Source organism: Tetrao urogallus (assembly GCF_951394365.1).
Source record: "Tetrao urogallus genome assembly, chromosome: 5".
Lineage (NCBI taxonomy): Eukaryota > Metazoa > Chordata > Aves > Galliformes > Phasianidae > Tetrao > Tetrao urogallus.
In genome coordinates, this window is record NC_136818.1 from 48,888,369 (window position 1) to 48,916,219 (window position 27,851).

Here is a 27,851-nt window from a genome sequence, read left to right on the forward strand (position 1 = left end):
GTTTGAGGTAAAGAAAGTTGAGTAGAACAGAAAAGGAAGACGAAGCAAGAGTCAGTCCACACACACAAAGCAAACTGCAGATATCACTTAGTCGCGTATTACCTAACTGAACTTAGGAACTCTGCATCATGCGTTGAAAGAGCAAAGAATAATTTCTTTTTGTATCATCTTGCAGAATGGAAACTAATTCAGAAGAAGATAAAATTTTGAGACCATCCTATGTAGCTGGCATAGAGCTTCCAGAAAGAACAGGACTGGTAAATGTGGAAGACATAAAAACAAATCTCTCTGATGAGTTTAGTTTGGTTTCTTCAAGCTCAGACATGAGCCGGGTAAGAAAGCTTCAATATTAAAATTAATTGGATCTTGTAAAAGAAGCTTCATTCTTTTCTTGGTAAGAAGAATTAGCATCTTAAAGAGGAGATGACAGTCATCTCTTCTGTGCCTTTAGACTGTGCATAGGCTAGACCAAGATGTGTGGTGTTGCTTTGATACCTTATGGGGTGCACCAGTCTCAGTGGGTGAAGCTGACGTCACTTCAGAGAAGCAGAGTGATGGAAGACTTGTGCTTATAGTTGGCCTGAATGCAGAACATGAGTGTACTGCAGTATTATTTGTTTTGAAACTCTAGGCTCTCACAAGGAAGTTTAGCAGGGGCCAAAGCACTTGTGAAAACAGAGTGAAATATTTGTGCTTCCCGTGTCATCAAATGAGTCTGTTACAACAGGCTGATGAAAAGAATGCTGTCTAAATGTGCTAATCATCAAAGAGAGGATCTAGTCAGATTTGTAACTTCCAGCTCTTTCAATTTTAGAGGTCTAGTTTGGAGCCTAGGGGACACATACAAGTTTGCCTGCGCATTAAGCCCTTTACAGCACTGGAAAGAGCAAATGGATCTCAGGTACGACATTTACTTAATCTTAACGCTAAAAACAAACAACAAAAAAAAACCCAAGCTACCAAACAAAAGAAAACAAACAACCCTTAATGTATACTTGTTTACTTTTCCCCTTATGATGATCTTTTAAAACACTTTTGATGCCTGCATTACTTGTGCTTCCTTTTAATAGGGGTGTGTTTCACTTGAGGACTCAACAAGCGTTATACTGAAACCCCCTAAGAGCTCCTGGAGTCGACCGACTGAGAAAACTGCAGGACAGGCGATACAGAAATTCACCTTTTCACGAGTAAATGAATTTTCTTTAAATGCCTCTAAGTTATTTGTGGAAGATGTTGCTTGTCTTCTGTTACTTAAGATAGAACCAACAAGTTTCTCTTAAGAATTCCCTGTATGATTATAAGCGTGTATCTGACTCCTACAAGTATGTAAGGACTGCTTAAACAAGCTAAAGAGATTAACCAGCTTCTTGGTAACGTTCAGGTGTTTGGACCTGAAGCAACTCAAGAAGAATTCTTTGAAGGTGCAGTGAAGCAGCCAGTGCTAGACTTCCTAGAAGGATGTAATCGCCTTGTTTTTACGTATGGCGTTAGAAATGCTGGGAAAACCTACACATTCCAAGGTAAGAGTAGAAAAGTTTTTTCCTTGAATTAGTTTCTTGAAGCAGGATTTACTTCTAGAAGAGAGAGATGTTTTGACTTCTTACCTAGTGACTCAGCAGGCTTTGTACATTGCCTTCTATTGAATATTAGCAGCCTTGAAAAGTCTTCTTCCATGACATATATTACTAAAGTGACAACTGTAGTCGCTACCCGAATTTGCGTATACGTGCAGTGGTAGTCCTTTGTAAGCCAGCAGGAATTTCAGAGAGATGTGCATGACTTCCATGTCCAAGTACTCCAAATCTCAGGGCGAAGAGAAAGCTGTGAAATCGAACGATCAGTCTGTGAGAAGGGTGCAAATCAGCAACTTTGGTTTTGGTTCCTACAATGACATTATGCATCTTAGATGCTGTTTTTTATTTGAAGAAAGTATGTCTGAGTTTGTTGGATTTATCGTAGGCAGAGATTAAACATTTTGAAACATTTGAGCAGGCTATTTCCATCTTTTTTCAAGTTTCTGGGTTTAGTAATAACAACGTCATAGAAGCTTGTCTTTTTTGAGCTCTAAGAAAAGGCAGTGGGGAAAGAAGTTGAGTTCCTTGAGCAATAGTTACAAGGCTCCCAGGTACTGGTTACTAAGGTTGGTGGGATGAATACAGTGGTGTTACAGAGACATCTCTCTGGTTGTATGTCAGGATTATTTCAGAGAGGGGAGGAAGCCTGGAAAACAGTTGAAAACTTGCATATTTGTTGAATGTGGGATTTTGCTGCGTTTTCTTTTCCCCCTTCTCTTATGGCTAAGCTGATGCAGTATATCTTGGCTGCTTTCAAGTGATGCCCTGTAATGTCTAAGGAATGGGTTGTGTTTCACTAGTAACACTGCAAACGCTGCTTCAGACTGTAACTGGCCTCTAATTTTTTGTGTGTGCCTTGAGATTCAAATCCGCTATCTTCGTCTTCGTTTACTTTGTACGTTGCTCATGATAATTACTGGGGCCTTTCTTTTGCTTACAGGGACAGAAGATGATGTTGGTATTTTGCCAAGGACGATGGATATGTTGTTTAAAACTATTGGAGGAAGGCTATACACCAAAATGGATCTGAAACCTATTCGGTGGCGAGATTACATAAAACTGACTAAAGACCAAGTGAGAGAAGAAACTGCTCTTAAAAATTCCTTGCTTCGTCTGACAAAAGAGGTAGGAGACCACTTCATAAAGAAACGATGAGTACATGCGTCTTGAGAGAGCTCAGTGTGATCCTGTGCATTGTGTGATGAAAGAGGCTTGTGTGTTCTCACGCAGTTGTTTATTCATCTTTCTGTTCCTGTCGACAAAGAATGAAGCATCTTCTTAGTGGCATGCCACACCATAGTGGGGTATTTCAGTTGTGGAGTTAGATTGATCTTATTGAGGAGTTAGTTAAGTGTGCGTCAAAGGCAGGTGGCAGTCAGATTCTTTCTGAATAACTTTGAGAGCCCAGGCACATGTTAAGTCTGGCTGCAATGATCTGTAAGTATGGCAGGGGGAAACAACACCTGTCTTCTACATGTGCATGAACCAAAGCTCTGTTCCAGGTTTAGTGAGGATGTGGAAAGAAAATGCAGTGAACGGCTGTATGCTGATCTTAACTCTCTAATGGAGTAGGATGAGATGTGATCATGTGCTAGAGGTGCCTCCTCTGGTTTCAAGAGCCATGTCTGTAGGTAGAACACTTGACCTGATAAACTGACTAGGTGCAAGCATTTTTCTTTCCAGTTTGGGATTCTCCTCCAATTTTTCTTTTTTCCCCCTGTATCGGCGAGCTGTAGTATGTTATAGTAGAGGAATTGTCAGGAATGAGTAGTAAGGTAAAAACAAGACTGAAAGCAGGAGTGTATGAGTGCACTGAACCAATCGTAACGTACTGCCAGGATTTTTGGTGTTGGCATATTGAAACTATGCTGTACTGCTTTCTGGGAGGGCCATATAGCTGTATTTAAAAAAAAAAGAAAAAAAACAAACACAAAAACACAGGTGGTGTGTTGGTGCTGTGCTTCAGTAATAAATCCAGAAGTCTCTCTTTTCTTTTGCAGGTAGAGCATCGCAATAGCACTAACGGCAAAGCACCGGCTGATTCTAAGGGTATGTTTTGTATTAAACAATACAGAAGCTTTTCTAACTGCTAAGGTCAAGAACGGACTCTTGGCTAATGTTAATAATAAAAGGATTATTTGGCTTTTATTTGCGATGGATTGGAATAATGGGCAGGACATCTGGGCAGAAAACAGAAGGGATGAAGTGGTTAGGAGACTACTTGGACGTCTAGCATAACCTGGTGTTAAGCACGAGGTGTAAGTATAAAACGAAGAGAAAGAGTATGGCTTGTGATAAGATTCCTAGTGATATTCTGACAGGCTTTTAGGGCATTCAAGAACTACATTAAAAAGCCTTTGAAGAGTTCAGAATATTTCTAACCCAACTAGACGCGTTAGATTAGGTTTTGGAAGTGAAAAAGCAAGCTCTCAAGTGGATGTGTCTTTGCAAAGGTGTAGGGCAAGCATATGACTTCCAGATGCTCTGTGTGTGTATGGGAGGAGGGGGATGTCCGTGGTTTTTGCCTGGGAAGAGTTTTCTTTAATTAACAAGGCTGCTGTAATCTTAGTCGTTACTTATTTTTAAATGCAATTAGTTTTGCTGTCTCTAGATTGACTTGTAATATTTTCTACTTTGCAGGTGTAGGAAATCTCTCAAAAGGATCAGAACAATCTAGCAGATTATCTCTAGATAATTTCTCAAAGTTCTCTGTTTGGGTTTCATTTTTTGAGATTTACAATGAATGTTTTTATGATTTACTGGCTCCTATGTCAGATGACAGGAAAAAAAAGACACTTGGCCTTGCTCCAGACAACAAGGGATATTCTTACGTGAAAGGTAACTGGAGTGCTTTGCAAATCACCAAGCTTGTCATGGAAAAGTGCTATTTCTGTAATAATGTTTCTTCTGAGATAGAAAACTCTTAAATGTGTTCAGTTTAGCTCTAGAAATGTCTGCTTGAATGCAGAGGCATACTGTGTCTTGCCCTTTTCCATGGGAGGAAGAACCTTAGTCTTATCTCTCATCAGCTTATCGTGTGTCTGAAGCAGACTTAATACAGTATTTTCTTGTGTTGACTAAATGTATTATTCTTTGTTTGTATACCTCATTTCTTTATTTGCTAATGAAGTTCCCAAAGTCACTTTTCCTTCTTCTGAAAGGTCTGCAGTGGGTTCAGGTCTCTGATTGTGAAGAAGCTTTTGGACTTTTTGAACTGGGACAGAAACACCGGAGTTTTGCAAGCACAAAGCTGAATGCTTGCTCCAGCCGAAGGTGGGAGACTTTGTCTGAGGTTGGGTATAAGATGGTGTGGGGAAGAGGGATAAGTGAAAATACTGCCTGTGGCTTTTGTAGGGCAGAAGGCTTTAAAGAGGCTTGATATCGAGTGTTCCATTAGATATCCTGTAACTGCATGTGATTCTAGTGCTTGAAACAAGATGGATTAGTCCTTCGAGCAGATAAGCGTGTACAAAAGCCAATTATTTTATCAAAAACTCTCAGCAGAATAACTAAGCCTTCTTCTGTCTAAGTACTGGTGTTTTGGGGGAGGGAAGAAAAGCAAAAAAAGCCGAGAAAAAAGTCTCTTTAAAAGGCTTACTGCATCCAGTAGAATTATGAAGTTAGTTGAATCTCAAGTAGATCCAGCAGCGTTTTGACTAGATGTTGTAGATTTGTAAAAATACATGTATTTCTGTCCTTTCTTCATTTCTCCTTACTGGTTTTAAATTTCTCCTTTTAGCCACAGTATATTTACCATCAAGTTACTAAAAATTGAAGACCTTGAAATGCCACGAGTGACACGAGTCAATGAGTAAGTTCAGAGCAAAGGTCCCTTCTTCTTTTGGGGTGAAATTGTCAGTTGTTTTCAGTGTTGGTGTATTGATACTAGGCTACGTACTCAGTGTTCCCTGATGGAGCCTCGTGTATGAGCGGTGGTTCCCCATTTCCTATCGTCATACGGTACTAAACCATCCAGTTGCAGTGCTGTTCTGCATCTTGTGCCCCCTGTTCAGCACAATGTTCCTCTATCCTGCTCCACTCGACTTCTGAACTAACGTTAAGTCCTCAGAAAGAAGCGCATGGCAGAAAAATGGAAGCTTTGTTGAAGAAGCGTTTGGCAGGAAGTAGCGTGCAGCTTCGCTAGGAAAGCAACATTAAAAAGCATGGGAGGGTTCAAGAAATTCTTCCGTTGGGAGGAGTGGTTGTGTTAGAAATGAAAATAATCAGGGCACGTTCCGAGGCAAGAAAACTTAATTTTCCTTATCTGCCTTCAGGTTATCCCTGTGTGATCTTGCTGGTTCAGAAAGGTATACCAAGACGCGCAACGAAGGTGATAGGCTGAAAGAGAGTGGAAATATCAATACGTCTCTCCTGACTCTAAGCAAGTGTATCAGTGCACTCAGGATCAGTCAGCAGTCAAAGTAAGTCCTTGTACAAACTGGAAACCAGGTGTGGATTTCAGGTATTGCGTGCAACGTTTAAGCTATTGTCTAAAATGCAGAGTACAAAGCTAAGGCATGAGTGAAAAGTACACGTAGACTTCTGCAGTTGTGTGAAGCCTTGTTGATCTAACAAAGTGGTCTATAAACTTGCCGTCTTTGTTTATTTTTTACTTTTGATTTTTTTAAGTAAACCTTTGAGTTCTGAATCTTTGAACGTGTTATCGTGGACTTAAGCAACTTAACATTGTTTCTTCTGGCCTTGCCTTCTCAAAGAAATCCTGGGATAAGATAGACAGTTTCTCTTCACTATTTTCTCTACAATAATGCAGACAGAAGAGAAGCCTACCTGCTATTTTTGCCTGCAGTTGGGCTCTAAGTGAGTGCAGGCAGAACTTTCTGTATTTTAAAAGGATGTAGTATTTATTTACAGTCACAGCTGGATGCAACCGCTCAGGAGCAGCTTTCTCTGTAGATTCTCATTTGAAGATGTCTTTCTCCCACACAGATTAAGTGTGGTCTGTGCTTGGGGAATGCCATTGTGTGCTTGAAGAAATTCTCTTATTTGCTAACACTCTGCCTGGTAGCCTACTCAAATTCTGTTGTGCTTTAAAGAAGATGAAAATAGGCCTAGCTAGAGGTTTAGTCTCTCGTCGGTCCTTCCTTTGTAGGTAAGAAGGGTGCCTTTAAAGTTAGCAGCTTCTTGAAGAGCTGTGATGTGTTCAGAACTGTTTTATGTTCTGGTCCTGATCACTTGACATCTGAACAATTCAGAAGAAATGTACTGAAGCTTAATCACTTATCATATTGATAGATGACTTTGATAGTCATTTTCTTAACACGACTCTTGTTTAGCACTCCTGCAGTAGAGCTGCTTATGGGTCGTGTGTGTGTTGTGACAGCAGTGTAACTATCTGAAGCTTTCTTGCACTATTTGCAGAATTCAGTAGCTGTCAAGAGTGCAGTGGGCAACCTCACCAGGGAGGTGAGGTTTTCGTACAAGTAGAAACTGTTTTCTGAGAAGCAGATAGGCCGTTTTTGCAAAGATGGTAAGGGAAAGAGAAAGGAGAGAGAGAATTGAAGGTAATGTGAGGCCGTGTGACCTAACATAGGCTAAATGTTGGACGTACTTTTTGTTTTAAATATTCTTGTGCGATGTCCAAGAAGATAAAGGCTGCGTAGTAGCTGGAACAACCACACAACCTGTCTGCAGACTAGCAAAAAGCGATAGCATTAAAAACAGCCCACAACCCAAAATGATGTAAGGAGTTCTGCCGCTATTAATATGCTGTCTTCCGCTTGGATAGCTCGTACACTGAACTGAAGTTGTTAACTTGTGGTAATGGGCTTTGCTGTGGTTTTTGTCTCCAAAGGGTGCAGCAGCACATACCGTTTCGGGAGAGTAAGTTGACGCACTTTCTTCAGGGATTCTTCAGTGGAAAAGGGAAGATACACATGTTAGTAAACATCAGCCAGAGTGCTTCAGCCTATGATGAAACGTTCAACGTGCTGAGGTTCTCAGCTCTTGCACAAAAAGTGAGTGTGCTGTAGTCTCTCCTGGGGTTGTTGTGTTTCTTTGGGGTGTGAGGGCGGAAGCCCTTCTCTTCTGAGAATCTTATTCCTAAAAGGTTTTCAGCCTAACAAGAAGCAACTTGTCATATCGGGAGGAAATTCTCCACTATTTACTTAATTTTTCTCTCTTCCCAAAATATGATCCCACCCAGGAAAGCCAATCCAGCTAGCCCATACGTGTTGTAATTTTGACTCTTGTTCAGGTCAAGCCCTGACAATATAAATGGAGCAGCAAAGAGTTTGAAAGGCTGTGTTATGGCCGTAAGAGGCTTCAGTGGGGAAGCGGAGGTTAGTCAGAATGGGTAGGAATGAGAGTCATGATATAAGGCTGAAGAAGTTAAACTGTCCGATCAGTGCTGCAGGCTTGATGGAAGTGTTTGAAGCGTTGGCAGTTTGTTGTCTGAAGAGTGACTGGTGGATGTGTGCCCTCGGATTGTGGCCGTATCTAAGGAGGTTAAGTGGGAAAGTCGAAGGAGCAGCCTACGAGGGTGATGTGGTTGTGCAAGACAAAGACCTGTAAAGATGATGTCCAGTTGCATTGAGTGCAACTGGAAACTGAAAGCAAAAGCAGAAACCTGTGGCTTCGTGAAGTGGCAGTTCTTGCACGTTGTTTGGCTAGTGATAGTCTTGAGACTAAGGGGAGGATTGGAGTCTGCAGTAATTCCTTTCTACTTTCTTGAAAACTGGTTGAAGTAGTGACCAAACAAAGGCTATAGGCCAAGGGAGTAGTAAGCTCCGGAGAGGAAATGACAGCAGGTCCCTCTTGGAAGTACTAGTCAAGGTTGAAGGAATACTGATGGCTTTGTTCTTTTATTTCCTGGGCAGGTTATAGTAACGGATGCATCTGTTCCTCCTCGTGATGAGTCATTTGGCCAGAACTCAGCCAGTGGGTCATCAACGCCTTGTTGCTCTAAAATGACCGTCCCAAGGAGAAGCACTGGATTTCTGTGGGACTGGACCCTAGAAGATGGAGTGGAAGATGATGACTATGAGATGGAGCAAGAACATAAGAAGTCAGGAGAAGAAACAGTGCTGAAATACGAAGAAAATAACGTCCTGATAGGGAAAGAAGAATATTCAGTAAGTGCCCGGACTGCTTTAAGAATTAGTGCATCCCTGAGGCTTGTAACAACATCCTTCTTTTCTTCCATCTCCCTCCTCTTCGTTCTGAGCACCCTTTCTGTCCCTAAATTCAATGTTAAGAACTAAGTGGAATCTCAGAATCACAGAATGGCCAGGGTTGGAAGGGACCTCAAGGATCATGGATCTCCAACCCCCCTGCCGCATGCAGGGCCACCAACCTCCCCATTCAGTACTAGAGTAGGCTGCCCAGGGCTCCATCCAATCTGGCCTTGAACACCTCTGGGAGGGGGTACCCGTAATCTCTCTGGGCAGACTGTTCCCACCCCTCCCCAACCCCCCCCCAAAAAAGGGCATCTGCAAAGTAACAGCTGAATTCTATATGAATTATCTGCTTTAGATTTCTTGGCAAATGACTTATCTGAGCAAGCCTGTAAGTTATTGAGCTAGGACCAAATGTGAAGGCTTCTGTTTATGAATAAGTTAATAAAAGAAGTGGGAGGTCATTTTCAAATAGAGTGAAGGGAGAAAACTCAGTTCTAGCGAAACCATTGCTTGATGAAAAACTTAATAGTGCTGTTATCCTAGGCACTGCTGAGTCTTGTGGAAGACTTGAGGAACCAACTTATTGCTGAGAAGAAGGACAAGTTACTGCTGGAACTGAAAATTTGTGATGAAGTGGCCCAAAAATTTACCCGATATGTTGCTCAGCAGGAAACAGAGTTCAAGTAAGTTAGCTTTAAACGCTCTTAAAGTTATTGGTTGAAAAGGAAAGGTGAGGGTGTATTCCCGTGTTGCTGAGAGTTGGATTGGATGAAAGAATAGTCTATTATTCTGCTGGACTTGCTCTTTTACTCTTACTTGGTCTCTGGTAAGAAATCAATGTCTACCTGGACGGTGGAATTTAGGAGAAATACAGCGCAGGAAAGGCTTTGATTTGGAGGCTGAGGAGAGGAGGGTATCTTTACTGACTGCTCTCTTAGTGGCAAACAGAATTTTTCTGGCTTGAGGAGCTCAGGAAGAAGTCTTCTAGTAAACATTTGCATCTGTTGTCACCTGCTGCTGCTCTCCCTCACCTCCATCAGGTCTTGGGGAGTGGGGAAATACATTTCTTTGTCAGTGTAGCAGTAATATTCTGTGTATTATTCTGTGGTGCCGAAATAGAGAAACATCTTTGTTTTCAAGAAACTGCGCTAATAACGTAGCGGTTGAGATGGGTTGGCTTTTAGCTGACGTATGTTCTGTCTTTTGTTCTACAGAGAATGCCTTTCCCAGGAACGAGAACGGCTTGAAGAAAATTCTGAAAAGCGCCTTGAAATTTTGAAGGAACTTGTAAGTGGCTATGCTGACAACCCAGGCGAAGAGAAACTAAAGAATCTGCCTCGCAGCGAACAAGCTGAACCCCTGGTATTTTTTCGTTCTTGCTTTTTCTTAAATACTTTCCTTTTTACCAGTTAAGTGGTATGGGCACGTCTTAGGGAGCTGAAAGGCTGGTCACAAGGAAAGGCAGGCTGTGTTGCTGTATGATGAGCAAGATGCATCTATTCTTCATCTAGTACGAATGGTTGCTGAGCCTTTCAGACAGCTTTGGGAATTTGACGGCTTTTCTTTGTGTTTCTGCAACAGAAAACGAAAAATGACCCTGTGTTCGAGGAAAAAGGGAATCCTAGCTTACAGGTTAAATTTGCAGGAGTTGTATCTGTGGTAATATAAAAAAGGAGTGTGATAGTGGGTCGTCAAATACTATAAAATATAATAGCTGTTGCTAGATTGCCAATTCACATCTCCCACTCCCCGCGCCCCCCAATACAACTCTCTGTTAAGTTGCATGTGAACTTGCAAGGTGGGCTTTGAAGCTGGAATTAAAAACTGTTTAGGTGGTTGACTTCACAGTGGCTATCCAAACTATCTGTAGAAGTAACAGCTATTGCGTAGGTAGCTATCCACCAACTGTAACTGACAAGAAATTGTGTTCCAGGGTGGAGAACATAGCGCAGTGCGTGACACCTGTGCTGATCTTGAGGGCATTCTTGATTCTCTGCAGCGTGATGTTATGGATATTAAAAAGCAAGCTGTGGCAGCACATAGTTACATTGCATCCCTAGAGGATCCACAGGAAGCTATTGGTCGGCTTGAGGAGCAGCTGGAAAAAGCTGGCTTTGAGCTCATGAAGGCCAAGGAAGAGCTGACAGAGAAAAACACCAAACTACTTAAAACTGAGGAAGAGCTGAGACAGAAGAACAAAGGTGAGTTGTGTGATGCCATGGGTAGAAGAAAGAAATAGTTCACTAATCCGAAGTAGACATAAGCAATTTGAGCTGGAAGTAGAGGAGATGTTCTACGTTTGGAGCCATCGCCTGTATATAATACAAAGCCTGTGTGCAATATGAAGTGATTGTTTGTTCTGTGCATGTGTTCAGGTTGAACAATTGCACGGTTCTTGGTTATTTCATGTTTTTTCCGCTTAAGCTGCAGCTAGCAGGCTGAAGCTTTCAGCAGTATGGGGTTAAATGTCCCTGTGTAGATTTTGCTGTTGTACTGTAATCCCTGCTCTTCTTTACTTCTTGCTGATGCAACCTTTTCATTCCAACAAATACAACTTTTGAAACACTCCTATAAGTGCAGGCCACGTGCAAATGAATTAATTTCTTCAAATCTACTCCAACATCAGAATGTCTGGGAACATCTGGGGTTACTGAGTAAACTACCTATTGGCTACTTATTAATGCCAGTTTTTCTGTGTGTTACAGACTTTGAAATGCAGGTGATTCAATTGGATGAGTCTGTTGAGCAACTGAAAGAAGCAACCGAGGTAACTTTATCACGAAAATCCTGTGTAGGATTATTTGTTTAAAACCAAGTTGTGGTAGCTTAAAATGCTGTTCCAGTAGGCTCCAGGAGTAGCTTTCTCACCAAGTTTAGCGAAACTGAACTTGCGTTTAAAATGCATTGTGCAATTCGGCTACTTAACACTGCATTAGAAGCTGATGACTGAACTATTTTTTTATTTTGTTTCCAAGAGAATGAATGTGCAAAACGAAAGGATTCAAGTGCTAACAGACGTCGTGGTGCAGAAAGATGCCATTATTACAAAGCTACAAGACTTGAGATCTCATTTAGAAGAAAAAGTGAAGGACTATGTGAGTTTTGCCCATCTCACTATCTTTACACCGAAACAACCCATCCCAAACCCTATGCTTGTAATGCATTCACCTCTGTAAAAGTGATTTTCTGTACGAAGCTGTTACTGTTTGAAATTGTAAACAATTCAGGTTAATCTGAAGATAGTTGTTGTTAACGCAAGCAAGAAAAATATCAGTGTGTTCCACCAACTGCTACCTGACGCTCCTACATCAAAGGAAGAGCAGCAGTAGGAGTATATTGAGCGGAGTTTGAAGTATGAGTGGATGGCCAGGATACCTCTACATTCTATGCAGTTAATAGAGCTCTCCTGACTAATGTACTGCAAGCTACTGAGTATGTGAAGAGTAGCTTGGCTAGAAGTGTGTGTGCATACCACTTCTGGTGGCTTTTCTTCATTTTCTACCTTGATGTGTGGTAGCCTGAAGTAGCTCTGAAAGCATTTATAGTTAATTCTGTCACTCTGGTAAACTCCTCTGGAATGTGTGCAAGTCTTTTGCTTTGTAACCTGCTAGGCTCTTGCTCTCCCTTGTGTACTGCACCGAGTATTGTGCTCGTCCTTATCTGAAGGTGTACCTGTTCTTGCTGTTGCTGGGATTTGTAACTGACATCTTTAGGGTCCCTGGATAAACGTTGCAGCTGTGTAGTTTTGTGAAAATGTTTGCCTACAGAAGATTACTGTGCGTTAAGTGGTCCTTTTGTTCAGCTTCAATGTAACTGGTCTTCTATCAATACAGGAAAAGACTATAACTACTTTTAAAACAAAGCTGGCAAATGAGAACTCTAATAAAGCTAGTAAAAGCAGCCAATTCAAGGGACGTGCGGAAAGTGAGTTGGAAGTGGGCAGAAAGCGCTGTTTTGAAGATAAGCCTCCTGTGGAAGAGCCACCTCCAAAGAAAGGTACAGTTTCTTCCATCGCTGAGCCAGGGGTCTTCCAAAAAACCAAATTGATTCCTATTCTGGAATGGAAGCAAAAGGTTGTGAAGCGCAACCTTATGGTATGAGGAGAAAATCCCGTGTTATTCTGTAAATAGAAGTAACTGTAATGTAAATATCCCTTTTGCAGAAGGCCCTATGCTGTTCATTTCTGAATGCTTAAAATAAAAGCTTTCTGCACTATTTATTTCCTTTTTGCTGCTTTTTCCTCATCCACGGCTTAGCTGTAGTCCCTTCCTTTCTTGCCTTTCTCTTGCGAAATATGTGCAAGAGAGGAAAGCCATGCCTTGTTTGTATGAGAATGCTTCTCTTGGATGATTTCCCTCTGCCATCTTTAGGATCCAGTATTTATGCCAAATAATGTGACCACTGAATGGTATCACGCATATTCGTATTACCAGAGACAGAGGAAGGGAAATAGAGCTGATGTGGACTTTGTCGTACTTCCAGTTGTAGTAGGCTTGTTATAATCATATGACTGAAGCTCTCATTTAAAAAGTTAATGGTAGTACTCTTCCAGCTAGGAATTAAAATGGATAACTGATACTCACAAGGTCAGCCTTGAGTTTTCTGTGAAGAAATACTGACTATTCAATCATGTTGGATGTTGTTTTTTTTAATTTGTATTATAAGTGTCCAATTACTGTTTAATATATTTTCTTTAACTGTATTAAATATACACAATGTAACAATGAGCACAGGTGTGTTGTGCTGATTCTCTTATAGAATTTAGTTATCCTAGTAGCGTGAGCAAAATTTCATTAGAGACGATAGGTTATCTTGGTTTGAAGTTCAGGGTATTTACACCATTCACTGAGCTTTCGGTCCCGTTTCCCACGTTTTGGGATCATGCTTTTTCCTTACTTGGTGCATAAGGAGCTTCTAGACTAAACATCACATACCTTCTTGCAGTCTTACTTCTCTTGCTTTAGTGTTTGCTTGTACATTTCAGCACAAAGCATTTAGATTACTTCTAAGTCTTCCAACGGAGGATTTTACTCGCCTTTGCTAGAGGTGCTGGGAGCAATTTAAACCCAAAACCTGGTTTGGGACTGAAGATGCCACTGCTGTTGCTTCAGAACGACTTCTAAATCACTTGGGGGCCGTCTGTGGAACTTGTTGGAATGGTTAAGAGGCCGTTTCCATGCAATCCACGTGTATCTGTGTGTAATGCTGGCTGTGTGTGGATGCTACAAAGTTCTGCTTTTCTGTGGTTGTAGTAATAGCGGGACTCTACAAAATTTCTGTGGGATATATTGTGCTGTCACAATCCCTAGTCATTTAAGTCTTGACTTATTTTTTAAATGCTGAAGCAAAGTATGCATATTACTTAATGGACGTAGCTGGATTCTAAAGCAAGGAAGAAGTACAGCAGGAGTCACTTCTGATAGGAAGAAAATGCATGTAATTTTAGTTAGTGCTCACTAGCTAAGGAAAAACCAGCCCCAAGCTAATGCACTGTTTATGGAAACTTGAGTCTGCAAATGTGTACCTTTTTCTGAGCAAGCTTTCTATGCAAAAAAATAGTAGGTGTGGACAGAAGTAGGAATCCCCATAAGTTGTTCAGAGACCAACTGAAAAAAAGGAGACAGCAGATACCCACACTGAAGTGATCAACTTGTCCCGGATTTTATCTTTTTAAAGTAAGAGCACCAGGAGTTTAAATGAAACTTCTCAGAGAACTGTCTAATACCTCTTAGATGTAGGTGGATTCTTAGCTGTTTTCTAGGGATTGCTGAAGCAGGGAAGGTGGAAGCAATATAGCTGAATTATCTATTTCGTTCCCATGTTTCTTAAAACTGACCACATGTTCTACTAGTGTGCAGTGGAAGGTTGGAGTAGTGCCACGGTAAAAGCGTTCTTGCGGACTGAAAGCTTTTTGCTGCAAACTATGTCTAGAAGTCTGAGGCACGTGATTACGAGTTCAGAGGGCTTTAACTCCATTTGTACTTTCAAATACCACGAGATGTGAGGGTATGGCTTTCATGTTAAGACAGTTTTTCATTTAGTAGTTGATACTTGGTATTGTGAACTACTACCTAGTATTGATTTTCATCAACGTGAGCTGCATTCCTTTTCTTTGTGTGGTGTTTTTTTTCCAGTTGTTGTGAAGGAGAGAAAGAAAAAGAGCACTCTAGAGCAAAAGAGAATTGAACACGTGACGCAGAAGTGCTCTGCGTACCATATGGAAGTACTAGCACTGAGGGAAAGAACGGAAACCTTGGAACGTCACTTAGCTGTGCTTGAAGAGCATTGCAGGAGAGAAGAAAATAAAAAAGAAGGTCTCAGTAAGCAGGTCACAAGCCTGCGTACTAAGCTCTCTTTTTCTGAAGAAACAGCTGCTGACCTCTGTGAACAACTTCGGCAGTGTCAAGCTGAGTATCGGGAAATTGCTTCTGAGCTGGATGAACAGAGATCTGTAAATATGGGGCTAGAAGAAAAAAATGTTCAACTAAATAACATCATAGAAGTTGCCAAACAAAACATAATTGATAAAGTGTCACAAGTAAAAGCAGTGCAGACCAAATTAGGTGACTTATACAAACGTCACTTAGAGTCCTACGCTATCGATACTGACTTAGTCAATGTAGAGGATTCCTCAGGCTCTGAGGAAGATGAACCAGAGAGATCTCAAATTAGTTCTGCATGCCTTCAGTCACAGGCTTCTTCTCTGTCAGATCTTGCACAGGACCGCTCCTTTGACCACGGTCTTGAAAGGATTTGGGAAGCATGCAAAAGTATTATTGATGTTTCCTCACAAAAAAGTCAGCGGATCGAAGCACTGCTTCAAGATGTTGAAAGCCTAAGGAAGGGACTGAAAGATGCTGAGAATTGTAATAATCGACTTGACATGAAGCTAAGCGAGGTTACAAATCCAGATAGTCAGAAAGAAGATCTTATGAATCAGTTACAAGAGCAAGTAGAAAAGAAAACCTGGGACTTTGAAAAAAAGGCTGCGGAAGATCACAGAGTAATTGCACAATTTGAGGAGGAAGTTGCCAACTGTGAGGTAAAAATAAGAGAGCTTGAATGTCTCCTGGAAGCTTTCAGAGCAAAGGAAGGCAGCGTGACAAAACTCGAAGAGTTACTTAAGGAAAAGGAATCCATTATTGTAAATCTAGGAACAGTTATGGCAGCTCTGCAGGAGAAGTCTGCTAATGAAGACACAAAGGTTGAAGAGCTAAATAATGAAAAAGCAAATCTGATGGAAGAAGTTGTGCAGCTGAAAAACAGCTTGGAGCGGATGAAACACTCTCTTTGGGAAAAGGAAAAGAGTGAAAAGGAGAAAATGCAAACTATAGAATCGTAAGTAACTCCTGAGATAACTTACAGCCCTTTGAGAACGAGCTAGAGTTAAAACTCGTTCTTGTGAACATCCCTTTGACTTAATGCTTTTGCATGTTTATCAGTAGCCAAGCTACTACTTTAGGATGCTTTGGTATGCTACTTGAGTTCAAAGGGAAAACAGGAGCGTGCAAGGAAGCAAAGAATAACTTGGGGATTTCTGGTGGTTTTGTTGTACATCCCTCAGAACAGAATCTGAAGTATCTGTAGCTTCAGAATCTGATTATGAGAGGCAAGCTGAAATTTGAAAGTAATTGTTTAAATCTTGTCACTGGTCTAGATAGATCTAAGATTCTATTTACAAGTAGAAACCAGCAGGCAGGGCCTGGATTAAGCCACAAATGCTGTTTCCATGAGATGCGTACAGAAATGTTCTTTGTCTCTTTATTTTTAACATAAGGCTTAAAAAGGCTGTTGCTGAGAGCTCTGTCCTTGTGCGGAATTTGAAAAAAGATTTGCAGAGGAAAGAAGAAGAGTATGCAGACTTAAAAGACAAACTTTTTGATGCCAAGAAACAAATTCTGCAAATACAAAGCGAGGTTTGTAGTCAAGTTTCTTCTAGAAGATTGTGCTTGGCTTTCTGTTGTTAGAACTTGTTTGCTCAAACCTTACCTACGAAGCTTAAAAATGTGTCACGCTGGTGGGGCAAGCAGCAACGCTTAGTGAATGTTGCCGTTGAAGCTGTAGAGGAGACCAGAAGTCAAGACATGGTTTCATAAAGATAACGAACAGAGGAAAGTAAACTTTGTTGGTAGTCTTGAATAATGTTTGTGAAAAGAATGGCTAATTGGCTTCTGGAGGGGGACTTGTGGTGATCTCTGTAGTAACAGTAGCCTTGCCTCTGGTATTTGTGGCAACTCCAAAGCCTCAAACCTGACTCTTGTGAAAAGTGCTGATAACTGGGAAGAAAAATGGTATTTACCTGACGAGAAATAGACTGATTTCCAGAGGCTCTTTGATATGAGGCATATCTATTTTTTTTCTTTATTTTCATCTTAATGATATTAATGATTATAATCTAGTTATTAAGCAGGAAGATATTTTACAACCGATTTTGCAGGCACTGAGTTGGAAATATTATTGTTAGTTGGAAGTGTTTAGGGTGGAAAATTGAGGCATAAAAATGGTTTTAGGTAACTTGGTTTACAGAAGTCTTAAAATAACTGTGTGCTTTACTTATGTTACAGGTGTCCTTATTGCATTCTATGGAGAAATCTCTGAGGAACAGAATTGATGAACTTGAAAAGATTAAAAAACAGTTCAGTGAAGAGCTGGATGTCAAAAGGCTTACTATCCAGCAACTTAGACAGGTACATGACTTTTATTAAAATTTCCTTGCTCATAATTTTCTTTTTTTAAACGAATGATGCGAGTATTCCAAGCACAGGAAAAAGCGTACAGAAATTGGGGTAAAATGAAAGTAGCCAACTGAAATTAGTGATAGACCATGAAAGGTGTTCAAATAATTTGTCATTGCAGAGCGCTGGCAGATTGCTTTAAATACAATAAGCTGCATAGTAAATACATGTTTAATAGCTGCATATAACCTGATTCTGATGAGTGACATCTCTGTATGTTAATTGAAATGTCTTACCTCAAACCCTTCTTATCAGCTAGAATACTTATTTGTACTTTATGAAAAAATGACTGATTGTAGGCTGTCTTAAAAATTTGCTTGTTTCTACTGTGTATGCTTTTCTCTCAATGTGAAATATAGGAGCTGTTGAATAACGAGAAGTTGGAAGAAGTCACCAGACAATATGAGAAAATACGTGAAGGTCAGCCATTATTTTTCCTCTCTCTCCATCTCTCTCTCTCTCTATCTCTGTGTAGTATCCATGTCAATGTTGTCACATCGCTAATGACTTTGGCGAGTCTTACACTTTTATATTTTAAAACGTGATTTGAGAAACTCCAAACTAGATGTTTAATAGTTACGCACTGCTTTAAATGTTATTGTATGACTATTATCAAGTAAACTTGAAAGTAAAGCAACAGATTTGGGAGAAGTCTCCAAGAAAGTGCAGATTTGCAGTGCTTTTTAAAAAGTCTGCTGCTCATGTGCTGTTTTAGTTGACCTTCTGAAGTAAACTCAACCTCTGAAATGTCAAGTTCTGCAATAACAGATTCTGTAGGCTGTAGGATGATCTTAGAGCAGCTGAACTACAGTCATTTTCTCATGTAATAAACTCCATATTCTGATTGTCCCTAGCACTAGAATTCTCACCTAAAACAAGTTGGTAAGAGTCACTTAAGAACTCTGTTTGTATCTGTATGTGAATATTTCAATAGAGATGCTCTGTTTCTTTCAAGAGAGCTTTTGGTCATGGGGGAACCTCGACTTGAAAACTCCTCGGGAGAGGATAACGGGAACTAATAGGGAGTTCATCTGTAAATTTTCAAACCTCCAGATCTGTGTGCAAAAGAAAAAACAATTGAAGCTATGAAGATGACATTAGAAGAACAAGAAGAGACTCAGCTTGAACAAGATCAAGTGCTTGAAGCTCAATTAGAAGAGAACGAAAGATTAGCTTCAGGTAATCTTTCAGTGGAAAGGGAGCAGTGATGCATAAGTGCTTTAGATGTATTGTGATAGCCACTTCCATTTTCATTTGGCTTGGGCATTAATGTTCCATAGTGAACAACAAATTTCTACTTGTTAAAAGCTTCTGTTATTTCTTTGTTCTACAGCAGGCAAAACCTAAGTGGCTTTAGTAAAAAGTCATTAATGTGGTGTTTCAAATACACATTTGAAACGATAAGGTGTCTAACCTCATTCTGTGTATTGAGTAGAACTGGAGACGTGGAAACATAGATGCAGAGAACTGCAGAACCAGAGCAATAGTGACCGGCAGCAAAAGGACAGGGAAAGGGAAGAGGCAAACGTGAATGAAAACCATACAGAATTAATAAAGCTGCAAAAAGAGCTGAAGGTAACTTCACTTTAAAGTTGTAACTTCAACTTAGGAGACTACTTATAACATGATAAAGTAAACTGTTACATTGATGGAAAAATCTTCCTGTACAACCTGCAGTGCAGTGTGCAATAAGGACCAGGTACAGCTAGGAATATTAACTGAAAGCAAATTATAACTTAACATACATTTGTCCAACCTTTTTTCTATTAGTTGCTTGGGCAATTTGTATAAGCTATCCAAATCAGCACCTAACTTTATCGCCAGGAAGCCTTTTTTTGTTGTGCTGAGGGTCTAATTTTAATTGGCCTTGGTTAAAAGAATTTTTCTTTTTTTTCAAGTAGTTTCTCAGATGCTCTATGCTATATGTGAGTGTGTCTGACAGTAAGGTTGATTGCGATAGAAAAGGAGATAAAGTTGTTGTGGATTGGAGTGACGTTCTTGAGTACACATGGACTATTCCTACAGCGTAAATTGTGTTACGTTTCTTTGTCTTTCAACCCCAAAGGAGGTGCAAGTTATCTACATCTCCTGCAAGGCAGCATAAAATATTAGACACTTTTAAGTTAAAATAGTTTTTCATGCAGTGACTTTCGGTGTAAGTTCTGTAATGCTTGTGAGAACATTTATAAAGAGAAAAAGTTGTTCTGTGGAGTCCCTCCAGTCTGAATAAGAAATACTGAAAAATATTATTATTAAATGGAAAAGAACTGATGAGTATGCAATACATGCACTGGGAACATTCTGTAGTAAAAACTGCTAATGTTTCTATGATCTTGTAGAAACAAGTCTATTTAATGACGTCCTGGCTTTTAAGACTTTTATTCCTTAATCACTTAGTTTTTCATTTCTGATTCCTTTGAAATAGACAGGTGAGGCCAAGTATCAAACTGATAGAAAGAAGTGGCTGAAGGAAAAAAAAGGACTCCTGAATCAGGTAAAAGAAGCTGAGAATCTTCGCAACAGAGAAATGAAGAAGTTTGCTAAGGACCGACAACGGCACGGAAAGCAACAAGCAGAAATTGTAAGTGACGAGGTCTTGGCAGAGTCATCCAGAGTCTGTAGTTTGGAGACAACTTCACGCCAAGTACTAACAGTATGGGCACGTAAGAGTAGCTTGTCCAAGTCCCCTTGCTTTCTTATGAAGCCCGTATGAGAACTGCTTGATTTGGAAAAGGGAGGAATAGGAGGGCCACAAAAAGACAAAGCTTTCCTACCTACGTAATGAAATGTAACGTATGTGGGACTTAAATAAGAAAATTACAGTTGAAAAATAAATTACTGCTTAATGAGTCTAAGAAAACATTTTGAACAGTAGGATTTGTTTGTTTTCTTTTCTGGAACACAGAAGGCCTCTAAGCCTTTAGAAGGAAGAAAAAGGCAATGGAGTTTCCAAAGGAACCCCACAAACTTCTCTCCAGATACTGAATAAAACTGCTGGGTCAATCTGCTCCCTTTTTTTTGCTCCCTTATCACTTTCCAAGAAGTGACTGATAACAAAGTGGTTGCTTGAGCTGTTCACTGAGCTGTTGTCATGTAACTTCTCAAACATGTGCATCTGTATGGTGCACAAAACCTTTTTTGCATCCGGAAGTAGTTAGTCCTGACTTTCTGGACCTGCAAGCAGCACAGAGGATGTGAGGAGACTGGTACTGTTAGTAATCACTAAATGAGCAAACCGAAGTGGAGGTTCTTAAATAATACCAATGATAATTTTTCACAAGGAGAGTAACAGAGATTGTCTAATAGAAGCATGGTTTTGCTTCTGTAGTTTGTAGTGCAATAGTTCCAGAGCTCCCGTGGATCTTGAAGAGATCGTACATTTACTAAGACTGTAAAACAGTGCTACCTACCAAACTGTAAGAACACTTCCGTGTGTGCTAGTGCTGTTCATCGATAATCTTTTCTTTGTTTAGGCAAGACTTGTTGCCCAGCTGGAGGAAAAGGACAGCAATCTTCAAAAGTGGCGTGAAGAGAGAGATCAGTTAGTAGAAGCTTTGGAAGTGCAGCTCAAAACGTTGGCTGCTAATGCCGTGCAAAGAGAGAGAGAAATAGCAGAACTGAAACGATCGGCCTTAAAGGATTCAAGCAAGGTCAGCTCTCTTTTCTTCCTGCCTGATTGGCTACCCATAAATTCTGCAAAACGCTATGCCAGCTCTTTGTATTTTGGGTGTAGTTCTGTTCTTAAACACTGTCGTATTGACATCGTGTGCAGTGCAGCTAACCAAAAAAGCACCAGATTTGACTTCCGTTCTTCAGAAACAGCATTTCTGGTAGTGCTAGAGTTTCAAAATTTTTAGTAGTTCAAATAAACGGACGTCAGTTTGATGCTTTTGATCCTAAGGTTAGTCTGGACGTCTGTAACTTTTTCCCATACTTCACAGCGTTTCTTGGTCCCAAGCTAGGCTCAATACTTGGTCAGATAGTAGTTCTGTCTCAGGTTTCTTACTTTCTTTGTTTTCTCTGAGCTAGTATCTACAATGGCATGAAAAGACGGAAGGAGATGGGAAGAGAGATGCAGGGAAGCATCAAAGGCAGAGGGGGAATGATCTCTGGAAGTTGCCTTTTTTATTTCACTGTCCAGCTTTAAATCAGGACAGCCAATCTAAGCAGTAGCATGGAACTTCAGAAGCTAAACAGAAGACTAATTGAGTTGTGCTTTTTTGAGAATGCTTGGATATCTCCTTCTGTGGGATGAGAGCCGCGCTCATAGCAAAACTTCCCCTACAACTGCTGACAGTTCTCACAGTACAGAGGTCTTCGTGAACAAATAAAAACCCTTTTTATTCTTGTATCTTAAGAGAAAGGCTGAAGCACAAGAGTAGAAGAAAAGAAAAGAATTCAATACATATTGTAATACATCTTCCCAGGCAATAAGGTGACTACTGCACTTGTAGCAGCGACCGTACAGAACCATGCAATGTTATTGTTCTTGATTAGCTTACTGTCTTAGCCTGCAATTCTGAAACGGTTGCTACTAAGTAACTGCAGTGCTGCTTGTGTGTGTTAGCTCCTTTTGCCAATCCTGCAACTCAGCAATTTTTACGGTGTTTGTTAGGATAATGAAACTGTGATAGAAGAGTTAAGAAAAGAACTGGCTGACAAAGATGACTTTATAAAGGAATTAAAACAACGCATCAACCACAATAGCCCCCAGGCTTTGTCAGAAGTACCTTTACTTGAAGAAAGACAAGGTAGAATGGATCGTTCTGTAAATGAAAAGGTATGATTATATTTACAGAAAATATGTACTCAAAGTCTTGTTCCCCCCTTTTTATTCTGCTGTTTTCCTAGAGATACTGGAAATCTCCCAGGAGTTAGAATCACTTTTCTTAACATAGAGTCCTTTAACTACACATTCAGTGATGAGTGTTGGTTCTTTCTGTCTTCAACTCAGGCATGTGCTCTCATCCTCTCAGAAGCATTTTATTTACTGGAACTCCACCTCTGTATATATGCAATGGAACTTTTCCGTTCAATTTTCCATGTGTTCATGTGTGGACACTAAAGATTAGGCAGAGGTTTAGTCTCTGGCATTCTAACATAGCAGCTGTGAGCGTGCGGAGAGTACGGGCTGAATGGATGACAAGACGACCAGCATTACAGATTTTGTCCCTAAGTAACATCTGACTTGGTCTCTTTTGGAGGTGGAGTACTGAATGAGGCCGTTGGAGAGACCCAGTAGGGTGAATCTGAAGATTACACGATGAATGGATGTTACTACCTTCACAGACTTGTGCTGTGAAGGTCAACTTACTTGTTCATGTGGTGTCTGAGCTTGAGATTCTACACTGGAACTTTAGAAAACTCAAAGTATTTTGGAGGTGTGCTGCACAGCTTGATCTTCACTGATTTTAAATGTTTACAGGCTGTGAAAAAAGAAAGCAAAACTAAAAACGGAGATGAAGAAAGTATTCCAGGAAGACGTGAAGCTAAAGGGAATTATTCATCAACTCGACGTCCTAGCAGTGTCACTTCATTAAATGAATCTGAGGTTAGTATGCGACTTCAAATCTGAAAATGTGGTAGTTGTACTGATCTTGATAAAGAATGAGTAGGAAAAGGTCTCGAGTTCTCTACACAATTCTCAAGCTTTGTTTATCCCTTTCAAGGTGATCAGATCATCTGTTTTCATAGCCTTTGGTAGGAATAAAAGCTGTTGAAACCATTGTGTGATGAATTCCTCTTATTTGCAGTTGAAAACTTTCCTCTCGTTGATGCTTATGACGTGGCTCATGATTACATGAGTCACCTGGAAAGCAATTTACAGAGCCACTGAAATGGGCACAGCAAATGGAACTTGTTTTCTTCCCCTGCAGGATTTCTAACTTTGCCAGCTTTCGTAAAGTAGCAGTTCTATGTATTCATGGCAGTAGTAGCAGCCATCTGCCATTTCCTGATGTCCCCAGCAGCCCGTCTTCCATGTTCTGTTCAACATCTGAACTTGCTTTTGATATGCTAGCTACTAGCTGAATTCCTGCCATAGAGAAGGAGGAGTCCACGTGATCACAGCTCTGACTCTGTTGTTCCTGCCGAGAAAAACAGGGTTGGGTGGATCTCTGCAACTCTAGTGTAGAAGAGGAAGGGCAAACTGCCTAAAACTAAGCTGGACGATAATAAGGCACTTGCGTCAAAAGCTTCTGTTCCTGCCCAGTTCTGCAGCAGCAGAGTTGAGATGAAGAAGATCATGTCAGTTAATTGTAGAAAGAGAATGGTTGTCTGTGCCCTTGAGAAAAATGAGCTGTAAAGCATCAGGCTCAATGTAACATGGAAAACTTTTTCTGTTACCTTAGATTGGAAACAATAATTTTAATTGTAACAGGTTCTGGGAAAGAAGGGCTAAACTCTGCTGTAACTGAAATAGACTGCTTCTTCTGTTAGAAGTGTTCTGTAAGCTAACAGCTGGGATACTGCAGGTTTGCATATCCTTCTCCAGATGCATGATAGTTTTTGATCTCATGGCTTCCCTAACACTTGCACTTAAAATTTCTCTGTGCTACCAGGAGCATTTGGAAACTGACCTCCACTCTTCTGAAGCATCCACAGAAAATGGAAAAACTGGTTGTTTCCCAAAACCAGAGGTGGAGATCCAACTGCCAACTCTGCAACCTGATAAGATGGAGATTAAGCAGCGCGACAGCATGTTACCTGCAAGGGTGAAAATGCCTAGGACAAGAAAGAAGAGAAAAAGTGATGACATGGATGAGGTATGACCTACACCAAACAGAAAACGAAATATCTGATGCCTTTCTACCGTTCCTCGTTTAAGCTTTAAAAAATGCTACTTCTATCTCAGGAAAGTAGTTGAAGCATTTAATTGATGAACCTTGGCGTGGAGAGTCCAAGCTTTAATGAAACTAAACTACTAGCCAAGCTGGGTGATAATGATTTAAGAGAAGGGAAAGACTTTATCTCAACTCCATTGTGAATTTTCTTTGAAAATCTGTAGACATCAGTCAGCTTTTCAGACTTCTTATACGTTTGCTTTCTATTTTGTCTGAAATATCTGAGTGTTTCCTCTGACTTGTCAACATGCAGTTTTGCTTCTTACGAGTCTTGGGGAGAACAAAGTCCACTCTGTATGGGGATGGCATCGCATCACAGGATGTCTAATACTGATATCTTAATAATGCTACCAACCCATTTGTGCACTTGAATGTTTATTTAGTATTTGATTCACATTGGAATTGTTACCGCTAGCAAATACCTCCCTATTACTGAATGCAATAGCGTTGAAAGTGTTTGCTTTTGTGATATACCTAATGAAAAGCGAATCTTTCCAAAAGAGTTGTGGCTAAAACTTGTCTTATTTTCCCAGGATTTTGTGATAAGTGAGAACTCGAAAAATGCAAAGTCTGCCATGGCTTGTAATTCACCCTCTACAAGTGACGAGAAAATGGTTGGTTTTTGTTCTAGTTTGGAAGCTAGTTTGGGACTTTCTGTCATTGTGTGGCCATTTGAAGGGAGTAAACATTCTTATGCAGCAGTGTCTTATCCTTATTTGTGTAGCTGAATGGGAATCTTAAACTCTTATGACCTCCTCCTATTAAATCCCATAAGCTTACCATAGAGCAAGTCGGTCTGTCCCAAGAGTGTACAATGGCTGGGCTGTAGTGTGGAATGATTTGGTGGAAAGGATATGGCAGACTGAATAGTTGGGAGGAGAAGCCTGAGCGTATTATCATGTGCTTCTGTAAGTGAAGCCCTTGTATTAAGCTGAGATTCATGTGATTTGTATGCATGGGAATGATTAAAAAGAGATGTTTTAATGTCTTAGGAGTATCCTTGGCATGGTTAGAGTGTGAAGAGTAGGTTTTTCCCAATGTGTTGTCTTCTGTTTTGTATGTTTGTTTATGTTTCTTATAGTTAGAGCAGCTTATGTAAGAAACATCTCCACAGCTTGGGATTTACTTTTAAAGAAACTACTGCTTCTTTAACAAATGTTAAGAAACTTATGCCTTGGAATTGCTGAGACTTTGACAACTCCCTAAAGGGTATAAAATTGTCTACGTTACTTGCAGTTGTAATATCATTAGCATAATAAACAGAGGTGTCAGTAGCAAAGCTCAAAATGTCGGCTTAAGATAACACTGACCTAAAATAAAGCTTAAACAATGCTCTTATTTCTTGTTCACGTGTCTGTTAAACAGAAACCCGGAAAAGAATACTTCCTAAGAAAGCGAGTGTGTACTTCCGGTAGAAGATTGACTAGCAGGAGTGATGGAACTCTACAAAAAGTTGGAGATTTTCTTCAAAGTACTCCTTCTATTATTCACTCTAAAGGTTGGTGTAGAACAAGTAAGATTTATTCCACCTTCTGTAGGCACTGCAGAATGGCTTGTTTCTGCTGTAGGCTATGAATGTATATATTCTTAGAGAACTTGTCTGCCATGTTACGTTGCTCTTCAACTTATGAAATAAATGCATTTGTTCATCTCTTCCGAGATTCATTACTACTTGAATGAAAATCTGCAAGTATGCAGAGGAAGTTGACTCCACCTTGTGCTTCTGTCAGCACAAAAGTTAGGCCTGTTGTTTAGCTCCTGCCGAAGTTCCTCACTTCCAGCGACTTCTGAGTCATGTTTGTTTTTCATACCCTTGATGGACCATTGCAATTTCTGAATATTTTAATTTAAACTTGATGTATCACTTATGAACCAAGTTTATAATGAAGCTTTTGGCATTTGTTGATATAAAGACTCACGAAATCCGTAAGTTGGTCACTTTATGAATCAAAACAAATTTCTTCTAGCCAAGAAGCTGATGGCAGCAGTAAGCTCCCCAAAATCTCCTGAACCAGAAAGTCTTGGAAAGGAGGAGTTGAAGCCAAAAAGATCCAAAAGGAAGCTGTATTCAGCTGACATTTCCTGCCCTCTAGATATACCTGCTTCTTGGGTGAGCGATTACACATTACTATTCTGTCCAATGTAATGCATTTCTGTAGTCTTGTCTCAACATAAACTACTCAGGAGTCCAACAGACTTGAAGATTTCATCTATTTGCAGGAGGAGGTTGAAAGTGCTGAGCTATTTCTTTGTTCGACCTAGTCATTCTTGTTGGTCTTCCTGCAGTTTTATTTTATTTTCTCTTTGAAGATCTCTGCATTTGGCTGCTGGCTTACAGCAGCCTATGTAGGGAATGTAGCAATCATGGAGACGTCTTCCAATTTGGAATCACAGTTACTTACAGTGTGTTGGGTTGGGATTATTCTACTGCAGCTATGCTTTTCTAAAGCACAACTTGAACAGCTCTTTAGGTATGCAGAAACTGCGTTATCCTGCCCAAGCCAACTTGTCAAGGATCTGAAGTGCCAGGACTTGATGCACCATTTCAGAAAGCAATTTTGTGACTCTGCCAGCAGCTATGGTGCTGAGAGTTCTTGCTCTGTTGGAGCCGCATCCTTTAATTATGTTAGAGTCCTTTTTCTGTTCAACATAGTGTTCATTTGCCCACACTGTAACATCCCACTGAATTTTCTGTTGATTTGATGGATGAGGGGGGCAGAAACCAAAATGGGTTTTGTTAGAGCACGAAGGAAATGAGACAATTTTTTCTCTCGCTGTACTTCTGAGAGCATGGAACTGAACAGAGAAGTGAATTGCTGGGCAAGTCATAGCTACAGGGATTTAGGCTAGAAATGTTTTCTGAACACCCCATGTTTCACAAAACGTGCATTAGAATGCTCATTGGAAAATAAGCATTTTAAAGTGAATGCTGCCTTCGGGATTTCTTTGGGAGTGGGTATTTTTTAAAATAAACAGCATTTTGTACATGTGTCTTATTTGTTCCTTCTGATTAAGCTGCATTAAAACAATGTCTGTATCCTATAGATTTCTGTATCCTACAGAATCTCTGTATCCTATAGAATTCTGATTAAAAGATAATAAGCAAATGCCATTCTGAAATCCATTTAGGGGAAGAAATAGGTTTGCATGGGTCATTGTCAGTCTTGTGTAAAAAGATGAGTAACTTTTGAAATATTTTCTTCAGGTTTCTGTGGAACAGAACAAGAAGGAAAGCGACCATGTAATCATCAAGTGACGACTACGATCCAAAAAACGCTGAATAACCTTGAAGAAGCATGTTTGTTCCACTTAGTCAGGACTTAGTTCTGTTATATTGTTATTGTTATAACTGGTTGTTATTGAACGTTAACAGTTGCTTAGTTGTGTTCTTAGGTTTGTATATAGTATAGTATATATAGGTGTATAGTGTCTTTCTGACGTTTCAAACTGACTCTTGAAGTTGAAATAAATACCAGTTTTCTTGAATGATGTGTTTGGTGGTTTGTTTGTTTGGTTTTTTTTGGGGGTGGGGGGAAGGAGTTCTTTTTTTTTTTTTTTTTGCTT

General features: G+C 40.2%; 1 protein-coding gene across 1 annotated transcript; it reads left to right on the forward strand.

The window, feature by feature from the left end:
- Positions 1-176: 176 nt before the first annotated feature.
- Positions 177-27,543, forward strand: LOC306946670 (kinesin-like protein KIF20B; the record flags this gene model as incomplete). The annotated part of the gene is made up of 33 exons (XM_079535763.1): positions 177-332; positions 815-901; positions 1,071-1,187; positions 1,382-1,520; positions 2,515-2,699; positions 3,575-3,623; positions 4,215-4,412; positions 4,736-4,847; positions 5,314-5,385; positions 5,849-5,995; positions 7,387-7,549; positions 8,411-8,665; positions 9,254-9,393; positions 9,925-10,072; positions 10,644-10,911; positions 11,416-11,477; positions 11,686-11,805; positions 12,544-12,706; positions 14,845-16,048; positions 16,488-16,626; positions 17,275-17,397; positions 17,805-17,865; positions 18,499-18,624; positions 18,881-19,020; positions 19,871-20,026; positions 20,919-21,095; positions 22,061-22,225; positions 22,871-22,996; positions 24,006-24,209; positions 24,821-24,901; positions 25,653-25,785; positions 26,255-26,397; positions 27,493-27,543. The coding sequence occupies 33 exons, from the start codon at positions 177-179 to the stop codon at positions 27,541-27,543; spliced, it is 5,610 nt and encodes a 1,869-aa protein (XP_079391889.1).
- Positions 27,544-27,851: the final 308 nt, after the last annotated feature.